General features: G+C 49.0%; 1 protein-coding gene across 8 annotated transcripts in view; it reads left to right on the plus strand.

The window, feature by feature from the left end:
• XPC (XPC complex subunit, DNA damage recognition and repair factor) overlaps positions 1 to 15,780 on the plus strand; it is a 48,354-nt gene that overhangs the window by 30,616 nt on the left and 1,958 nt on the right. For 6 of the 8 annotated variants that reach the window (XM_021069374.1, XM_021069375.1, XM_021069376.1 and 3 more), the window contains 7 exons: positions 7,036 to 7,125; positions 7,856 to 8,749; positions 9,808 to 9,968; positions 12,893 to 12,974; positions 14,549 to 14,683; positions 14,759 to 14,928; positions 15,385 to 15,478. In XM_021069374.1, the coding sequence (XP_020925033.1) occupies positions 7,036 to 7,125; positions 7,856 to 8,749; positions 9,808 to 9,968; positions 12,893 to 12,974; positions 14,549 to 14,683; positions 14,759 to 14,928; positions 15,385 to 15,478 (1,626 nt within the window). Of the gene's footprint in view, positions 1 to 7,035; positions 7,126 to 7,855; positions 8,750 to 9,807; positions 9,969 to 12,892; positions 12,975 to 14,548; positions 14,929 to 15,384; positions 15,479 to 15,780 lie in introns of all 8 variants that reach the window. The other 2 variants (XM_021069377.1, XM_021069379.1) reach the window with 1 other exon arrangement.

Raw genomic sequence — 15,780 nt, forward strand, 5'->3', positions numbered from 1 at the left:
AGGAGGGCTTTCAGTTTTCCACTGTTGAGTATTATGTTGGCTGCGGGTTTGATGTAGTTGCCTTTTGTCATGTTATGTTCCCTTTGTATCTACTTTGATGAGAGTTTTTAGCATGAATGGATATTGAATTTTGTCAAATGCTTTTTTTTTTTGGTCTTTTTGTCTTTTTGCCTTTTCTAGGACCGCACCCACAGCATATGGAGGTTCCCAGGTTTGGGGTCGAATTGGAGCTGTAGCCACCAGCCTACACCAGGGCCACAGCAACGCAGGATCCGAGCCACGTCTGCAACCTACACCACAGCTCACGGCAACACCAGATCCCCAACCCACTGAGCAAGGCCAGGGATCGAACCCGCAACCTCATGGTTCCTAGTCAGATTCGTTAACCACTGAGCCATGACGGGAACTCCATGTCAAATGCTTTTTCTGCATCAATTGAGATGATTATATGATTTTTGTCTCCTCTTTTGTTAATGTGGTGTATCACATTGGTTTGTGTATTTGAAACCCTGGAGTGACTCTAATTCGATTATGGAGTATGGTCCATTGTATGTATTGTTGGATTCGATTTGCTAATATTTTGTTGAGGATTTTTCCATCTATATTCATCAAAGATTTGGGGCTGAATTATGTTTTCTTGTAGTGTCTTTGGTTTTCATATCAGGGTGATTGTGGCTTCATAGAATGACTTTGGATTTTTTTATTTTTTTGTGTGTGGTTTTTTTTTTGGCCATGCCCATGGCATGTGGAAGTTCCTGGCCTAGGGATCAAATCTGTACCACAGCAGTGGCCTAAGCTGATACACAGTGACAACGCTGGATCCTTAACCCACTGTGCTATAAGAGAACTCCCATAGAATGACTTTAAGAGTGTTCCTGTCTCTTCATTTTTTGGGGGAATAGTTTGAGATAAACAGGTAAAAAAGTTCTGTTTTCTGTGTTTGGCAGAATTCCCCAGTGAAGCCAGCTGGTCCTGGACTTCCGTTTGCAGGGAATTTTTTAAATCGTAGATTCAGTTTTACTTCTAATGGACAGTCTGTTCAAATTATCTGTTTCTTCTTGACTCAGTTTTGGCAGACTGTATGTTACTAGAAACTTGTCCGTTTCTTCCACGTTGTCCAATTTGTTTGCCTACAAGTATTTGTAGTATTTTTTTTGTGGGTTTTTGTTTTTGTTTTTGTATTTCTGTGGTATCAGTTATTTGTCCTCTTTCATTTCTTATTTTGTTTGGGTCCTCTCTCTTTTCTTTTTGGTAAGCCTGGCTAGAGATTTGTCAGTTTTGTTCATCATTCAAAAAAAAAAGAAATAGCTCTTGGTCTTATTGCTATTTTTTATTTATTTATTTTTTTTGATCTCTCTTTTATTTATTTGCTCTTTGATTTTTTTTTCCCTTTTTTTCTTTTTTTAGGACTGCACCCATAGCATATGGAGAGTCCCAAGCTAGGGGTCACATTGGAGCTGCACCTGCTGGCCTATACCACAGGTACAGCAACACCAGATCCAAGCTGCGTCTGTGACCTACACCACAGTTCATGGCAACGCCAGATCTTTAACCCACTGAGCGAGGCCAGAGACCAAACCCGCATCCTCATGGTACTAGTTGGCTTCGATACCACTGAGCCACAATGGGAACCCCCTCCCTGATCTTTATTATTGCCTTCCTTTTGCTGAGTTTGGGTCTTGTTAGTTCTTTTTCTAAATCTTTTAGGTGGCAGGTTATCTTGTTTATTTGAGATTTTTTTAGTTTTTGTGGAAGGCCTATATTACTGTCAACTTTCCTTTTAGAACTGTTTTGCTGCATCCCATAGATTTTGTAAGACTATGTTTTCATTTTCATTCGTCTTGAAATAATTCTGATTTCCTCTTGGATTTCATCGACTCTTACTTAGTAGCATATTGCTTAGACCTCATGTATTTGTTCTTTTCCCATTTTTCTTTCTGTGGTTGATTTCTAGTTTCATACTGTCGTGGTCAGAAAAAATGCTTGAAAATATCTATCCTCTTAAATTTGTAGAGGCTTTTTGCTTTTTGTTTTTGTGATTTAGTATGTGGTCTATCCTTGAGAATGTTCCTTGATTACTTGAAAAGAAAGTGTGTTCATTGTTGTTGTTGTTTAATATAGTGTTCTATATATATCTAAGCCCAACTGGTCTGTTGTGTCATTTTGTACCTCTGTTGCCTTACCAATTTTTCTGTCTGGATGATCTGTCCATTGATGTAGGCGGGTGTTACAGTTTTTTACTATTATTATACTCCTGTCAATTTTTCCTTTTCTGCAAGAAAAGCAAGTCTCAAACTAGGGTACATGAATTTTCTTTTCTTTTCTTTTTTTTTTTTAAGGGCCACACCTGTGGTATATGGAAGTTCCCAGGCTAGGGGTTGAATTGGAGCTGCAGCTGCCAGCCTATACCACAGCCACAGTAATGCCAGATCTGAGCCATGTCTGCAACCTGTGCCACAACTTGCGGCAGTGCTGGATTCCTAACCCAGTGAGTGAGGCCAGGAATCGAATTCACATTCTCATGGATACTAGTCAGGTTCGTTTCCTCTGAGCCACAGTGGGAACTCTTGATTTATATATTTAAATGCTCCTGTATTGGGGGTATATGTGTTAACAAGTGTAATATGCACTTTTTCTGTTGATGCCTTCATTGTTATGTACTATCCTTGTTTTTCTTTTCTTTTGTTCTTCTTTGGCTGCCCTGTGACAAGGTTCCCAGGCCAGGGATCAGATCTGATCTGCGGTTGCGACCTATGCCACAGCTGCAGCAATGGTGGATCCTTAGCCCACTCTGCTGGGGGCCAGGGATTGAATCTGCATCCCAGCACTCCAGAGATGCTGCTGATCCCTTTGCACCACAGCAGGAACTCCCTTCTTTGTCTTTATGGTTTTTGTTTAAAGTCTACTTTGTTTTTTATGAGTATTGCTATCCCTGCTTTCTTGTTGTTTCCATTTCATGAAATGTTTTTCCATTTCTCACTTTCAGTCTGTGTGTCTTTCTTCCTAAAGTGCGTCTCTTGTAGCAGCATGTCTTTTGATCTGAGCATTTATTAGTCCATTGACATTTAAAGTAATTACTGACAGGTATGTATTTATTGCCATTTTAGGTCTTGTTTTCCAGCTGTCTTTTATTTCTTTTTGTCTTTCCTTTTGTAGTTTGATGATCTCCTTTGGTAGTATGCTCGAATTCCTTCTTGTTTTTTGTGAATTTATTGTATGTTTGATTCTTGGTTACTATGGAGTTTCAAGTATATTGCTCCATATCTATATCTATTTGGTTTAAGCTGATAGTCATACAAGTTCAAACACTCCCCTCCACATTTTCTGGTTCTAATGTTCTGCTTTCTATCTTCTTGCTTATTCTTTTGCTATTAGTTGTAGTTATACTCATTTCACAAAGCTTTTTGATTATTTTTTAACTTGTGTACTGACGTATTTCAGTGACCTTCAGTCCTTTTATATATTTTCCTTTCTTGTTGTGATTTTCCCTTTACAGTAGTTTCTTTTAGTGTAACTGAATTACTTTAGTTTTTGCATCTTTTACTCTCTCCTTTAATTCTAAATATGATCTTGCTGGGTACAGTATCCTATGGTTTTTAGCCATAACTTCTTCCAGTACATTTTTGATCCTCTTTTCTCTTTCTTCTTCTTGGAACCCATGTGCCAACCTGTGCAAAGGTTGGCATGCTTTGTATTATCCTTTAGATCTCATATATTGCTTTATTTTTGCTTTCCATTTATTTTTCTGTTTGTTCTTCTGATTGGGTGATTTCTATCATTCTGTCTTTCAAATCATCTATTCATTCTTCTGTGTCATTCTCCTATTCATTGCTTCTAGATTGCTTTCTATCTCGGCAATTGTGTAATTTTGATAGGTTCATCTTTATAGTTTCTTGTTCCTTGGTACAGAAACCTGCATTTCTATCAATAATCTTTCTTAATTCTTTAGCATTTTTATTACCTCCTTTTTGAACTTGGGGTCTAGTAGACTGGTGAGGTCTGTTTCATTATTTGTTCTTTCAGAGGATTTCTTTTGTTCTTTAATTGGCTGTAGTTCCTTTGCTTTTTGTTGTACTTTGTTCGTCTCTATGAATTTAGGAGAAACTGTTACCTACTGTGGTCTTGGCAGAGTATTGTTATGTGGGAGCATCTCTGTGTAGATTGTGAGTGTTCAGTAGTTTTGTGCTAAAGCTTGTTTTGGTGTGGATGCCAGCCGTTTCATTCCTCCGAGTGTGCTGGCCGTTATCCCCTTATCCAGACGGTGTGACTGGTGTGATGATGAGGGTGTGGCCCCTGGTGTGTGGTGGGGCCTTCTCTTTGCCTTGTGACTGTCACCTCCCTGTAGGGGCTGGCGACTGCTCCCCAGGCTTTGGAGTAGATCACATTCCATTGCCCTTGAGTGTGTGCCTTTCCCTGAAGGAGGTGACCACTGAAGGAAATGAGGCCTGTGCTTTTATGGTGAGTCCTTGTGCCGTCTCTGTAGGCATCTACAGTTGCATTTGGCAGCAGCCCAGGACTGCCTCTTTCTCTCTTGTTTTTGCCCTATATCTGCTGTAAGGCTGTGGTGTGGATGAGACTGCAGGAATCCAGGTGTGGAAATCAGGGCCTTGTGGCTGCAGGAATCTGGGTGCCTGTACTGCCATGCGGGACCTGGGCTGCCCCTGACAGGCCTCTCCCAGGACCAGAACTAGCGCTAAGCTGCAGGGTGGGGTGGGCACAGCCAGGTACTCCTGCCAGGGCCTGTCAGCCCAAAATTCAGAACCTGGCAGAATGTTTTTGTGCCACTGCCTGGTGCACTCACCCATAGTGTCTGCTGTGCCCAGACTGCGTTTGTCATGTGTGCAGGGCTCTCGGCCACTCCTGCCTGTGTCACGTGTGCACTTAAAACACCCCAGGCCCTCTGGAGTATCTGTGCAGCTGGGTTGAGTCCTCTCACGGGCTTGTCTGCTCAGGATTCATTGCTTAGCTGCTGTGCATTCTTGAGGAATTGCGTGGTGTGTGTGCTGACACTGTCTGCCCAGCGCTCCCCATCCTGTGTGCACTGACAGTGGTCTCAGCAGTACCCCCAGGTAACGCCATCTGACTCTGTGCAGCTCGACTGAATCTGCACCTATCTAGCAACAGGCTGTGGTGTGGAGTGAGCGGGGTCAGGACCTTTACCCCTTTGGGTTGGGGAGGGGGCGGGGTCTCTCCCTGCTGTGGATGCTGGCACACCACCCTCCCCACTCCTCACCAGTCATTCTGGGCTTCTCCGGCCTTCCATCTCTCTTGGGCTTCCCAGCAGGCAGCAATGCTCCCAGAGCAACCTTCTCTTCCTGGCAGATCCTCCCAGGGCTCTGGTCCCAACCTGGCGCCATCGCCATCCCTTTTTCTGTCCTCCCTGATGATGTGGAGACGTGTCTTGCAGCTTTGGTCATGGGCGTCTTCAGTCAGTTTCCAGTTCATTTTCTGTGGCACTTGTGCCACATGGACGTGTGATTGGATGTGGTGGGGGGGAGGTGAGCTTCATCCTTCTCCCATTTTGACCCCTCTGTTGGGAGTGTTTTGATTTTTGATTCAGTCTCCTGTTATAGGTCTCTTCAGATTTTCTGTTTTTTTCTTGAGTCAGTTTTGGTAATTCGTGTGTTTCTAGGATTTGTCCTTTTTACTTTGTCACAGAGTATTTGGTATCGGAATAGCAGAGTTTTTGAATTTGAATACTTTCCTCACTGATCCTATTGACAGATCATTTGTTAGTGGTGGTGACCATACGTATTTGTGCAGCACAAGGCCATTGCGTACATGACCTTATCCAGTCTTCCTGTGGTCCTGTGAGGAGGACAAGGTGGGGTGGTTACGAAGCTTCTGGGTTTAGAGCATCACTTGGTGGCTTTGTCATGCTCAGTTATCCTGCCTTAGATCTATGCTACTACTCCGACCACACTCCAAGGACCTGGGGCACTGATGGACACTTGTGTGGTATTAGTTGTGTCAGTTACCAGTCAACTAAACTGTAGGTTTCTTTGTGTTTTCCAGGTTTTCCCACTGATGCCCTTTCTCTGTCCCAGGACCCAGCCCAGGCTCTGGTGGTCTTGGCCCCACCCCCACCCCAGGCTATGGCAGGGAACCGGGCCTCCCTTGATTTCATACCCGGATGCTGTTGAAGAGCACTGTTTAGGAATTTTGTGGAGTTTCCCAATTTAGGTTTCTTTGATGTTTTCTTGTCTTCCTCATTTTTAACTCCAGAAGAAACAAGGCAAAAGTAGTTGTTTTTTTTTTTTTTTTCATATAACCTGAATTTTCACAGGAAACCTGCATTCCAGTTTCTGACTCTTCCCCAGCTTTCCCAGGAGGGAAATGAAGGTGGTCCATGTGGAAGGTCATGTGGGGAGGTCGTGCTCAGGTGCTGCCTCATGCTTGCTGTCCTGAAGGTTAATTCCCACAGGGAGGCCCCTCCTTCCAAGTTAACAGGGTTTTTGGACTGCAGCCTCTGGTGAAGGGGGGCTGTGGAGATGGGGTAGAGGGGAGGGGCTGCAGGGTCTGATGATGGGATGTCTTTTCTCTCAAAGTGATAGTTTTATTATTTTGTCACAAACACAACACATGTTGAGTGCCAAACAATCAGAAGTAGGTAAGCTGGGGGAAAAAACCACCAGTGAACACCTGTAACCCAACGTATGGATCCTTTTCCAAACATACATACATGTTTATGTCCATATAAGATTTTTTTTCACAAAAACTAACATTACTCATTAAAAAACAAACTTCTAATTGGTGCACCTTGTAAATCAACTATACTTTAATTAAAAAAAAATTTAAATAAAAAACAAAATTCTCTTTTCCTTTAATAAATGGTTACTTTTCCCCACTTTTCTACAAAGATAAATCTCTGCAGTATCATTTTAATCGGGTTGCGGATTCCAGGCTCCTACTGTTAGACAGTTTGGTTGTTTGTAGTGTTTCCCCCTCATAAACAAGCACCACACCAACAGCGTGGGATTATTCAAATCCTTTATTCCTTTCTGAAGATAAGCATGTTATTCTTTTTCGTTACAGATATTTCTGCTAATCATCCGGGCCCTGCATCTCTCTGCCCGACTTGTGCTGTCCCTACAGCCAATTCCGCTGAAGTCGTCAGCAGCAAAGGTGAGATTCTTGGGGCCTACAGAGAAAAGGAGAAGCGAGGAGTTATCAGACTTAAACAGACATGGCGTGAGGCGAAATCTGAAGGTTGGTCTTGGTGGAGCAGCTCCCTCTGTGCCTGTGTCATGGGTTCTGCGCCAAGAGGACTGTGCTCCTCAATGCTCTGCTTTCCGCCCTGGAAAGCGTTAGAACGGAGAGGTTTTTGACCTCCTCGGCACTGGAGTGAGGATGGTGAGGGCTCTGACCTCTGCCTTCACTGTGTTGGGGGCTGACCACTGTGCTCCTTGGGATGCTTGGTAGTCAGGTTAATATTCTGAATTCCTAGTACTGCAGCTTTATGAAGTCCATCAGCATTGGTTTGCAGAATGCCATATGTACAAAGGTGGCCACTGTTGCTGAGGAAACAGACTCAGGTTACATACTTCACCCAAATCACATGACAAGTAGGAAGCAGAACTGGAATGGGAACCTGGGTTTGTCCATTTCCAGATGCTGTGCTCTTTTTCCTGTGCTGCACTTTACAGTGAAAAGGGTTAGATTTTGGCCTCATGTAAGGTGCAGTGGGATTTAGCGGGTGCTTTCTAACAGCCCTACCTCATAGCCAGCCTGTCACTGAGTTGGGACGTCCTGTGTACGCTAGTACTCCAGCTGTGACTCTGTCCTGGTAGATGACAGCATTTCTGTTGTGGCATTAGCACAAAAGAAAAAGCAAAAATTATCTATTTTGTTTAAGGGAAAGAAAGCTTCCAAGGAGAGATCCACAGAGGGACCTGGGTGTTCCTCAGAAACTTCCAGCCCAGGTCCCGCAAAGCAAACCAAACTGAAGAGCAGCAGCGGAAACAGACGGGAGGACCCCTCTTCTGAGGGTACCAGTGGTCCCCGGGCCAAAGGGAAGGGGAGCAAGGCGGCTGCAGCCACGAAGAAACAGAGAGAGCCGTCCTCCAGCGGGGAAGAGGAGGGCAAGGCGGCAGGGCAGCAGGGTGAGGCCCGGAGACCTGCACGCGGACGGCGGCGGCAGGCAGCCACCAGGGTATCTTACAAGGAGGAGAGTGGCAGTGACAAGGCCAGCAGTAGCTCTGACTTTGAGCTCTCCAGTGGGGACAGCCATTGCCCATCCGACGAAGATTCTGAGCCTGGCCTCCGGAGGCAGAGGAGAGCCCCAGGCCTGCCGAGGACAAAGGCGGGGGCCAAGAGTGACTCCAGGTCCCAGCGTGGCAGCCACCCCAAGCCCCCAGGCTTTCTGGCAGCATCTGCAGGCCCGCCAGGCAGTAAGCGTAAAGGAGGCAAGAAGACATCCGTGCGTGGGGAGGAGGCAGACGGAGGGAAAGTGGCTGGTGTGGACCACTGGCTGGAGGTGTTCTGTGAGCGGGAGGACAAGTGGGTGTGTGTGGACTGTGTGCACGGGGTGGTGGGCCAGCCCCTGACCTGTTACCAGTACGCCACCAAGCCTATGACCTACGTTGTGGGCATCGACGGTGATGGCTGGGTCCGTGACGTCACCCAGAGGTATGATCCTGCCTGGATGACAGCTACCCGCAAGTGCCGGGTGGACGCCGTGTGGTGGGCCGAGACCCTGCGACCCTACCGGAGCCCGCTGCTAGAGAGGGAGCAGAGGGAGGACCAGGAGGTGAGGCCTTGGTACAGGGGCTACGGCCCATCGGGTGTGAAGGTCCTTCCATGCTTGAGCACCTGCTAGATGCCCAGCCCCATGTCACATGTTTCTAGTGCATTATCCCGGTTAATTATCACAGCAACAGTATGGAGCTGGGGTTAGGGCAGCCTTAGCTTTGCCAGTTAAACATTTAGGAAAGATGAGCTGACTTAGTATTTGAACCCAGTTGGTCTGGCTTTGAAGCTTATGTACTTTGGGTTATTGCTGGGTTATGAGTTTGGAGCGTTATGTAAGTCAGGTGAGTGGTTCTGGGTGAAAGGGGAAAACACTCAGCAGAGTCACTCGCCACATCTCAGCGAGCACACTCTCACCAGCCAGCATCCCTGCCTGGACCCAGAGCACTTGCCCCACAGGAGGGGGTCTTGGGCCAGGTAGTACCTCCCAGGTTGGGGCTCTGGGGAGCAGGCTCTGAGGCGGCATCAGGGCCCTGAGACTGCCAGGTAGAGTGGCTTGGGCTTGCCAGTGGGTTGCCCTGGTTCCTCGGGGTGCAAGCAGCTCATCCTGTATTGGGCTTGCTCGGGGATGTGACAGGGTCCTGGGAGTCAGGCAGACCGTGTTGTAACTAACATAGCTTGAGGGCTTGTCATGGAAGCTGGCAGGGCAGGGTCCTTCCTGCTTCCCACTTGCTGCTCCCCTTCGTGCACTGCGGGAACGGAGGACCCTGGTGAGTGGGAGGTGGCTGAGAGCAGTGGGGCGGCCGCGGGAGGCCAGCTCCTTGAAAGTGTTGATCAAGTGGACAATGTGTGAACACTCTGGTGTCCTGTGGGGTCAGGGCCCCTGGACCCATGACCCAGAGTCATGGTTTCACGTCAGGGGAGGCCCTCTGGGGAGGGCTCTGCTTAGGCTGGCTGAGGTGTCTGAGGGCAGGGCGACTTGCCCAGGTCGCCTTTGGACTTAGCAGAGTGCAGGGCAGCACCAGGAGCCCAAAGCCTGCTCTGCTGTTTGTCACCCCAAGTGGGCCAAGGGTCGCCCCCAAACCTCCCTTCGTGACATCGTTTCTCTGGCCTTTGCAGTTTCAGGCAAAGCACCTGGACCAGCCTATGCCCACTGTCATCGGCACATACAAGAACCACCCGCTGTATGCCCTGAAGAGGCACCTCCTAAAGTATGAGGCCATCTACCCCGAGACGGCTGCCATCCTCGGCTACTGCCGTGGGGAAGCCGTGTACTCCAGGTACAGCGGGTGTGTGGGCTTTGTGGATGCAGGGGCGAGGGAGCTGGACAGTTACCCGAGCAAGAACCAAAAGATCAGGAGGGGAGAAAAGATACAGAGGAAAAAAGTAGACAAGTAAGGTTTATATAGAGAAATAAAGAACACACCCCTACAGTACAAGTCAAAAAATGCCGAAGGAAGGAATGAAGGATTTGATAATGAAAATCAAAGTGAGTGGTATTTTAACGGGGACAGCATTTCAGTTTGCAGATATGAAGAAGTTCTGCAGGTGATGGAGGGGTGGATGCACAAGAGTGTGAACATATCTGATGCCATTGAACTGGGCACTTGAACATGGTCAAGGCATGAATGTTGTGATGTGTGTGTTTTATCCATAGTAAAAAGAAATTGCCAAAGGAAGGGTGAAGGGAGTAAGGTGTAGAAAATAAATGTAAAATATACACAAAATTAAAACTGAAAAAATTTTAATAATACAAACTTTGGGTGAGTAAAAATTCACACTAGGAGCAGAAATTTAAGAAATAGCAATAAAGTGATTTTTAAAAACATTGGACATGCAAGACCAAAAAATAGAGGACGTTGTTAATAAATGGGAAAAGAAGGAGACAGAAACTTGGGGAAACATACAGGAGTAGGCGGCTGGAGTCCTGCCTGCAGCTCAGCCCCAAGGGGTGCCCTCCTGAGCCTCCCTGGGCTTGTGGGAACGTTCTCTCCCCTATCTAGTCAGGCCCTCAGCTCCCCACCTCAGTGTCCAGGGCCCAGCCACCAACAGAGGATGTGGCACAGACATCTTCACATGGAGGGGATGTCTGGTGGGAAGGGGGTGCCTATGTGGAGAAAGTCTTATAGGCAGCCTTTTTTTTTTTTTTTTTTTTTTTTTTTTTTTGGCTTCATGTGGAAGTTCCCAGGTCCCAAATCAGAGCCATAGCTGCCGGCCTACACCACAGTCACAGCAACACAGGATCCGAGCTGCGTCTGTGACCTACATCACATCTCATGGCAACGCCAGATCCTGGACCCATTGAGCAAGGCCAGGGATCAAACCCACGTCCTCATGGATACTAGTCCAATTTGTTAACACTGAGCCACAGTGGGAGCTCTGGACCTTTTTTTTTTTTTTTTTTTTTTTTGTCTTTTTGTCTTATTTTTAGGGCTGCACCTGCAGCATATGGAGGTTCCCAGGCTAGGCGTCTAATCGGAGCTACAGCTGCCAGCCACAGCCATAGCCACAAAAACGCCAGATCCGAGCCGCATCTGCAACCTACACCACAGCTCACGGCAACACTGGATCCTTAACCCACTGATCGAGGCCAGGAATCAAACCAGCAATTTCATGGTTCCTAGTCGGATTTGTTTCCAGTGTGCCACGATGGGAACTCCTGGACTTCTTTTTTTAATGTAGTAAGAAATACAGAACAAAATTTACCTCTGAACCATTTTTATTTTTTCCTTTTTAGGCCCACACCTGCAGCATATGGGAGGAAGTGCCCAGGCTAGGGGTTGAATTAGAGCTGTAGCCACTGGGCTCCACCACAGCCACAGTAACACCAGATCTGAGCTGTGTCTGCGACCTACACAGCAGCTCAAAGCAGCGCCAGATCCTTAACCCACTGGGTGAAGTCACAGATCGAACCTGGATACTGGTCGGTTTTGTAACCCACTGAGCCACAGCAGAAACTCCAGAACCATTTTTAAGTGTCCAGTTCAGTAGTGTTAAGTACGTCCATGTTACTGTGAACTGTCCCTACCATCTCCAGAACTTCTCCATCCTTGCGCCGGGCCATGGCCACCCCCTTCTGCTTCCCGCCTCTGTGAATTTGACTCCCCCAGGCACCTTGCATAAGTGGGGCAAGTCCTGCAGTATGTGTCTCTATGTGACTGGCATCCATTGATGGACACTTAAGTTGCTTCACCTCTGTGGCTGTTGTGTTTAGTGCTGCCGTGAACACGGGTGCGCAGATATCTTTGAGACCCTGCTGTCAGTTCTTTGGGGGTTATATGCCCAGAAGTAGGGTTTCTGAGTCACAAGGTAATTCTGTTTAACTCTTCAAAGAACCTCTGTACTGTTTTCCACAGTGGCTGCACCCTTTTACCTCCCCCAGCAGAGGATCAGGGTGCCGGCGTCTTCACACCCTTGCTAGCACTTATTTTCTGGTTTTCGACGATAACATCCTAGTGGGTGTGAAGTGGTTAGAAGCTGAGGTTTATTCAGAAAGGATTGTCTACATCCTCATCCCTCTGTCTCCTTGACAACGTCCAGATGCTGCCTGCCCACGTGCCCTGCTGCCTTCCTGCTCCTGCCTGCAAACCATGACCTTGACCTAGCCCTCCTTGGGGGCAGCACTTACTGTCCTTGATCGAGGGGGGCACTGAGTCTCAGGAAGGGGCGCAGAGGAGGTGTGGCCCTGTCCACAGTGCTGTGCAAACATCGGCCACAGCCTGGGGGCAGGAGGGGTGCCTGATTCCTGCACTGTAGACTTCCTTGCCCAGTGCAGCCCCACTCCTAGGGCGCTGAAGAGAGGGGTGGGCCTTGCTGAAGGCTTGGCAGGAGAAAGCAGGGGGCGTGTGGGAAAGTAGGCTGGGCTGTGGCTGAGCTTGGTAGGGGTGAGGCCAGAGGGGTTCTCCCACCAGCACATGGTTGAGAATCCTAATCCCTTTACTTGAGTTCCCACATCCTCTCTGGGGCCCGTGTCTCTTTTCTGGACTCTTGTTCCTCTAAGTTGAGATTTGTAAGTGGAGGCACCCCCCATGAGACAGCAGGTCCCTGTTCCTGACGCGGGTCCCTGGTGCTCTGGGCGAGGCTCTGAGGTGACTCTACCCTTCTCCTGGGGGTGGGGGGAGGCAGCTGGGCCTGTGGGCTCCTGGGCACATGGTGCTCCAGCGGAGGGTGTGAACCGTCTTGTGTCTCCTGTTGGTTCCTGCAGGGATTGTGTGCATACCCTGCACTCCAGGGACACGTGGCTGAAACAAGGGAGAGTGGTGAGGCTGGGAGAAGTGCCCTACAAGGTAACAGTGGGACCAAGGGCGCCGCGTGGGGACAGGGACTTCTGGTCGAGGAGGGGAGAGCATGTCACTTCTGGGGACTTTGTGGGAGATGGGCTTCCTGAGCACATGGGAAACCTAGGTTGGAAAGCAGCCCTTGGACCCCTGCCGTGTACCTAAGGTGCTGCAGGTCAGAACCGTGTCCCCCTCTCGTTCTGAGGCCGGACCCTGCTCTGCATGAGCACATGCACCTGCCCTCGCTGCCCCTCCTGTTTTGCATGTACGTGATCTCTGCTGAGCACCGGGGCAGTTACTACCACGATGTCTATTTCATAGAAAACATAAACTCAGGAAGTGTAACTTGCTGGAGGCCTCAGCTAGTGAAATGTGGTACACAGGCCAGGTCCCTTTCTGCCTTGCCTCCCCTGCAGCTGCTTCTCTGGCCCTTGGTGCTGTGCTGCTTGGTTAGCTTCCCAGAGAAGCGTGAATTGAGCACAGACCCACACGGGCTTCCACAGGCACAGGCCTGGTTCAGCCAGTGGAGGAACTGTGGCCCGTCCTGGGTCACAGTCACTTTGCTTTGTCAGATCCCTGGGCTGAGGTGGTAAGCTGGGCGGGTGCAGAGGACTCAGTCAGTTGGGCAGGAGCTGAGGCTTGAGGAGCAGGTTGCAAGCATGTTTGACTGCCCTGCTCTGGGCCTGGCAGGCAGCTGGGCTCTCAGGCCTGTCACCTTTCTCCCAAGCTCCTTGTCAATCCCTAGTCTCTTCACTCTGGACACTTTCTGATAGAAACATGTGCACCATACATTTACATTTTTTAGCAGCCACGTTCAAAACTTAAAACAGGTAGAATTTTAACATTTGAATACACTTAGATACATCTGAAGTACTGTCATTTCAACCTGTACTGTTTGGAAATGATAGAGAGGTATTTTACATTCACTTTTTCTTACTAAGGCTTTGAAATCCAGTGTGTATTTCAGCTTCAACACATGTCAGTTCATTGCAGCCCTGTCTCAGATGTGCAGGTCCACATGTGATGGTGGGGATGATGAAGCACCATTCTAGAATAGTCCCAACCCTCAGGACTTCCCTGTTCTCATCCCTCCATCTGCCTCTTCATCTCTTCCTGGGTCAGAGCCCCCTTCCCAGCCATGGCCCAGCCCCAGTCCATTATCTTTCTGAAACACAGACCCTGTGTGACATTTTCTCATGTAGCTGCCCTCTGTCTAAAGCCCCTTCTTCCACAGTGTTGGTGTTGGCCACGAGGGGGTGGGTCAGGGGTCCCAAACTGTTGGTGCCTCCTATCCTGGCCTGGCATGCACCATCTCTTGAGTCTCACCTTCCCCTTCAGTGATGGACACGGTGCATAGCACAGCGTTCAAGGCATGTACTGGTCCGCACGAACTGTGACTGTGGGTGAACTGTTTGCACCTCCTGGTTGCTCACCTGCAAACTGGAGGTGGTCACAGACTACCTTCTGGGTGTGTTGAAAAGACTAAGTTCACACACAGAGCACTGAGATTAGTGCACAGTGTACAGTGAGTGCTCAGGAAGTAGCGGCCTCTCTTGTGAATGGTGGCTTTCCCTCCGGCGCAGATGGTAAAAGGCTATTCTAACCGGGCCCGGAAGGCCCGCCTGGCCGAGCCGCAGCTGCGGGACCACAACGACCTGCCCCTGTTTGGCCAGTGGCAGACCGAGGAGTACCAGCCGCCTGTGGCTGTGGACGGGAAGGTAAGGGCCAAGTTCAGTGGAGTTGGGACCACAAAAATTCTCTGCAGCTGGCCAGACCCATGTGCCACCCCACAGGTCCCCCGGAATGAGTTTGGGAACGTGTACCTCTTCCTGCCCAGCATGATGCCTGTGGGCTGCGTTCAGCTGAATCTGCCCAACCTGCAGCGTGTGGCCCGGAAGCTGAACATCGACTGTGTCCAGGCCATCACTGGCTTTGACTTCCACAAAGGCTACTCTCATCCCATGTGCGTGAGGGGCCTCCCGTGGAGGCTGGAGGGAGGGCCGGGAGGTTGTGGAGAAGGGGTAGGTTGGTGTGGGGCTGGCTGGCTTTCAAGGTTTTACTCTGGCTTCCATCCCAAGGCTGCAGGACCAGTGAAACCAGTGTCCTAGTGATGCTGAATTAAAACACTGTTCCAGGGATGGTTGGGGTCAGCATCGTTTCTGCCTTGTGATCTCTGTCCTGCCCTACAGTGGTGGCTGGGAGGGGCAGTGGCAGAGGACATGGTCCAGTGTCCACAGACCCACCTTTTGCATGGGTGGTCTCTGCCAGCAGTTGGGGCCAGGACTGGTCTGGCTGACCCAGGAAATCCTTCAGGGCCCTGAATGCTTAGGAGCAGCCCACTCTTCCGAGGGGGGAGGCAGAGAGGCCACAACAGGTACAGAGCAGACTGGAAAAAGACCATCTGTGTTGCTCCCCGCAGAACTGATGGCTACATAGTGTGTGAGGAGTACAGAGACATTCTCCTGGCCGCCTGGGAGAACGAGCAGGCGCTCATCGAGAAGAAGGAGAAGGAGGTGAGCAGGGGTTGGGAGTGGGGGCTGGTCCCCCTCCAGCCTCAGAGCCATGTGTAAGGCCCACACCGTGTTCTCAGGGTGACTTCCTGGGAGGCATCTGGAAGCCAGCCAGCACTGGGCCAACACTTCCTGTCTGTTTCTCAGTACCCATCACTGTCCACTGTTAGCCTGGATCCTGGCTCTAGGGCCCACTACCCTTGCTGGGGACACCTGCCTCTGTTGAGCAGAACCCCCCTCCTCTCAACCTTTTGGAGTTTGTAGAATTAAAAAGATTTTTGTTTTGGGTGTTTTTCATGTGTATC

This window comes from Sus scrofa, chromosome 13 (assembly GCF_000003025.6).
Source record: "Sus scrofa isolate TJ Tabasco breed Duroc chromosome 13, Sscrofa11.1, whole genome shotgun sequence".
Classification (NCBI taxonomy): Eukaryota; Metazoa; Chordata; class Mammalia; order Artiodactyla; family Suidae; genus Sus; species Sus scrofa.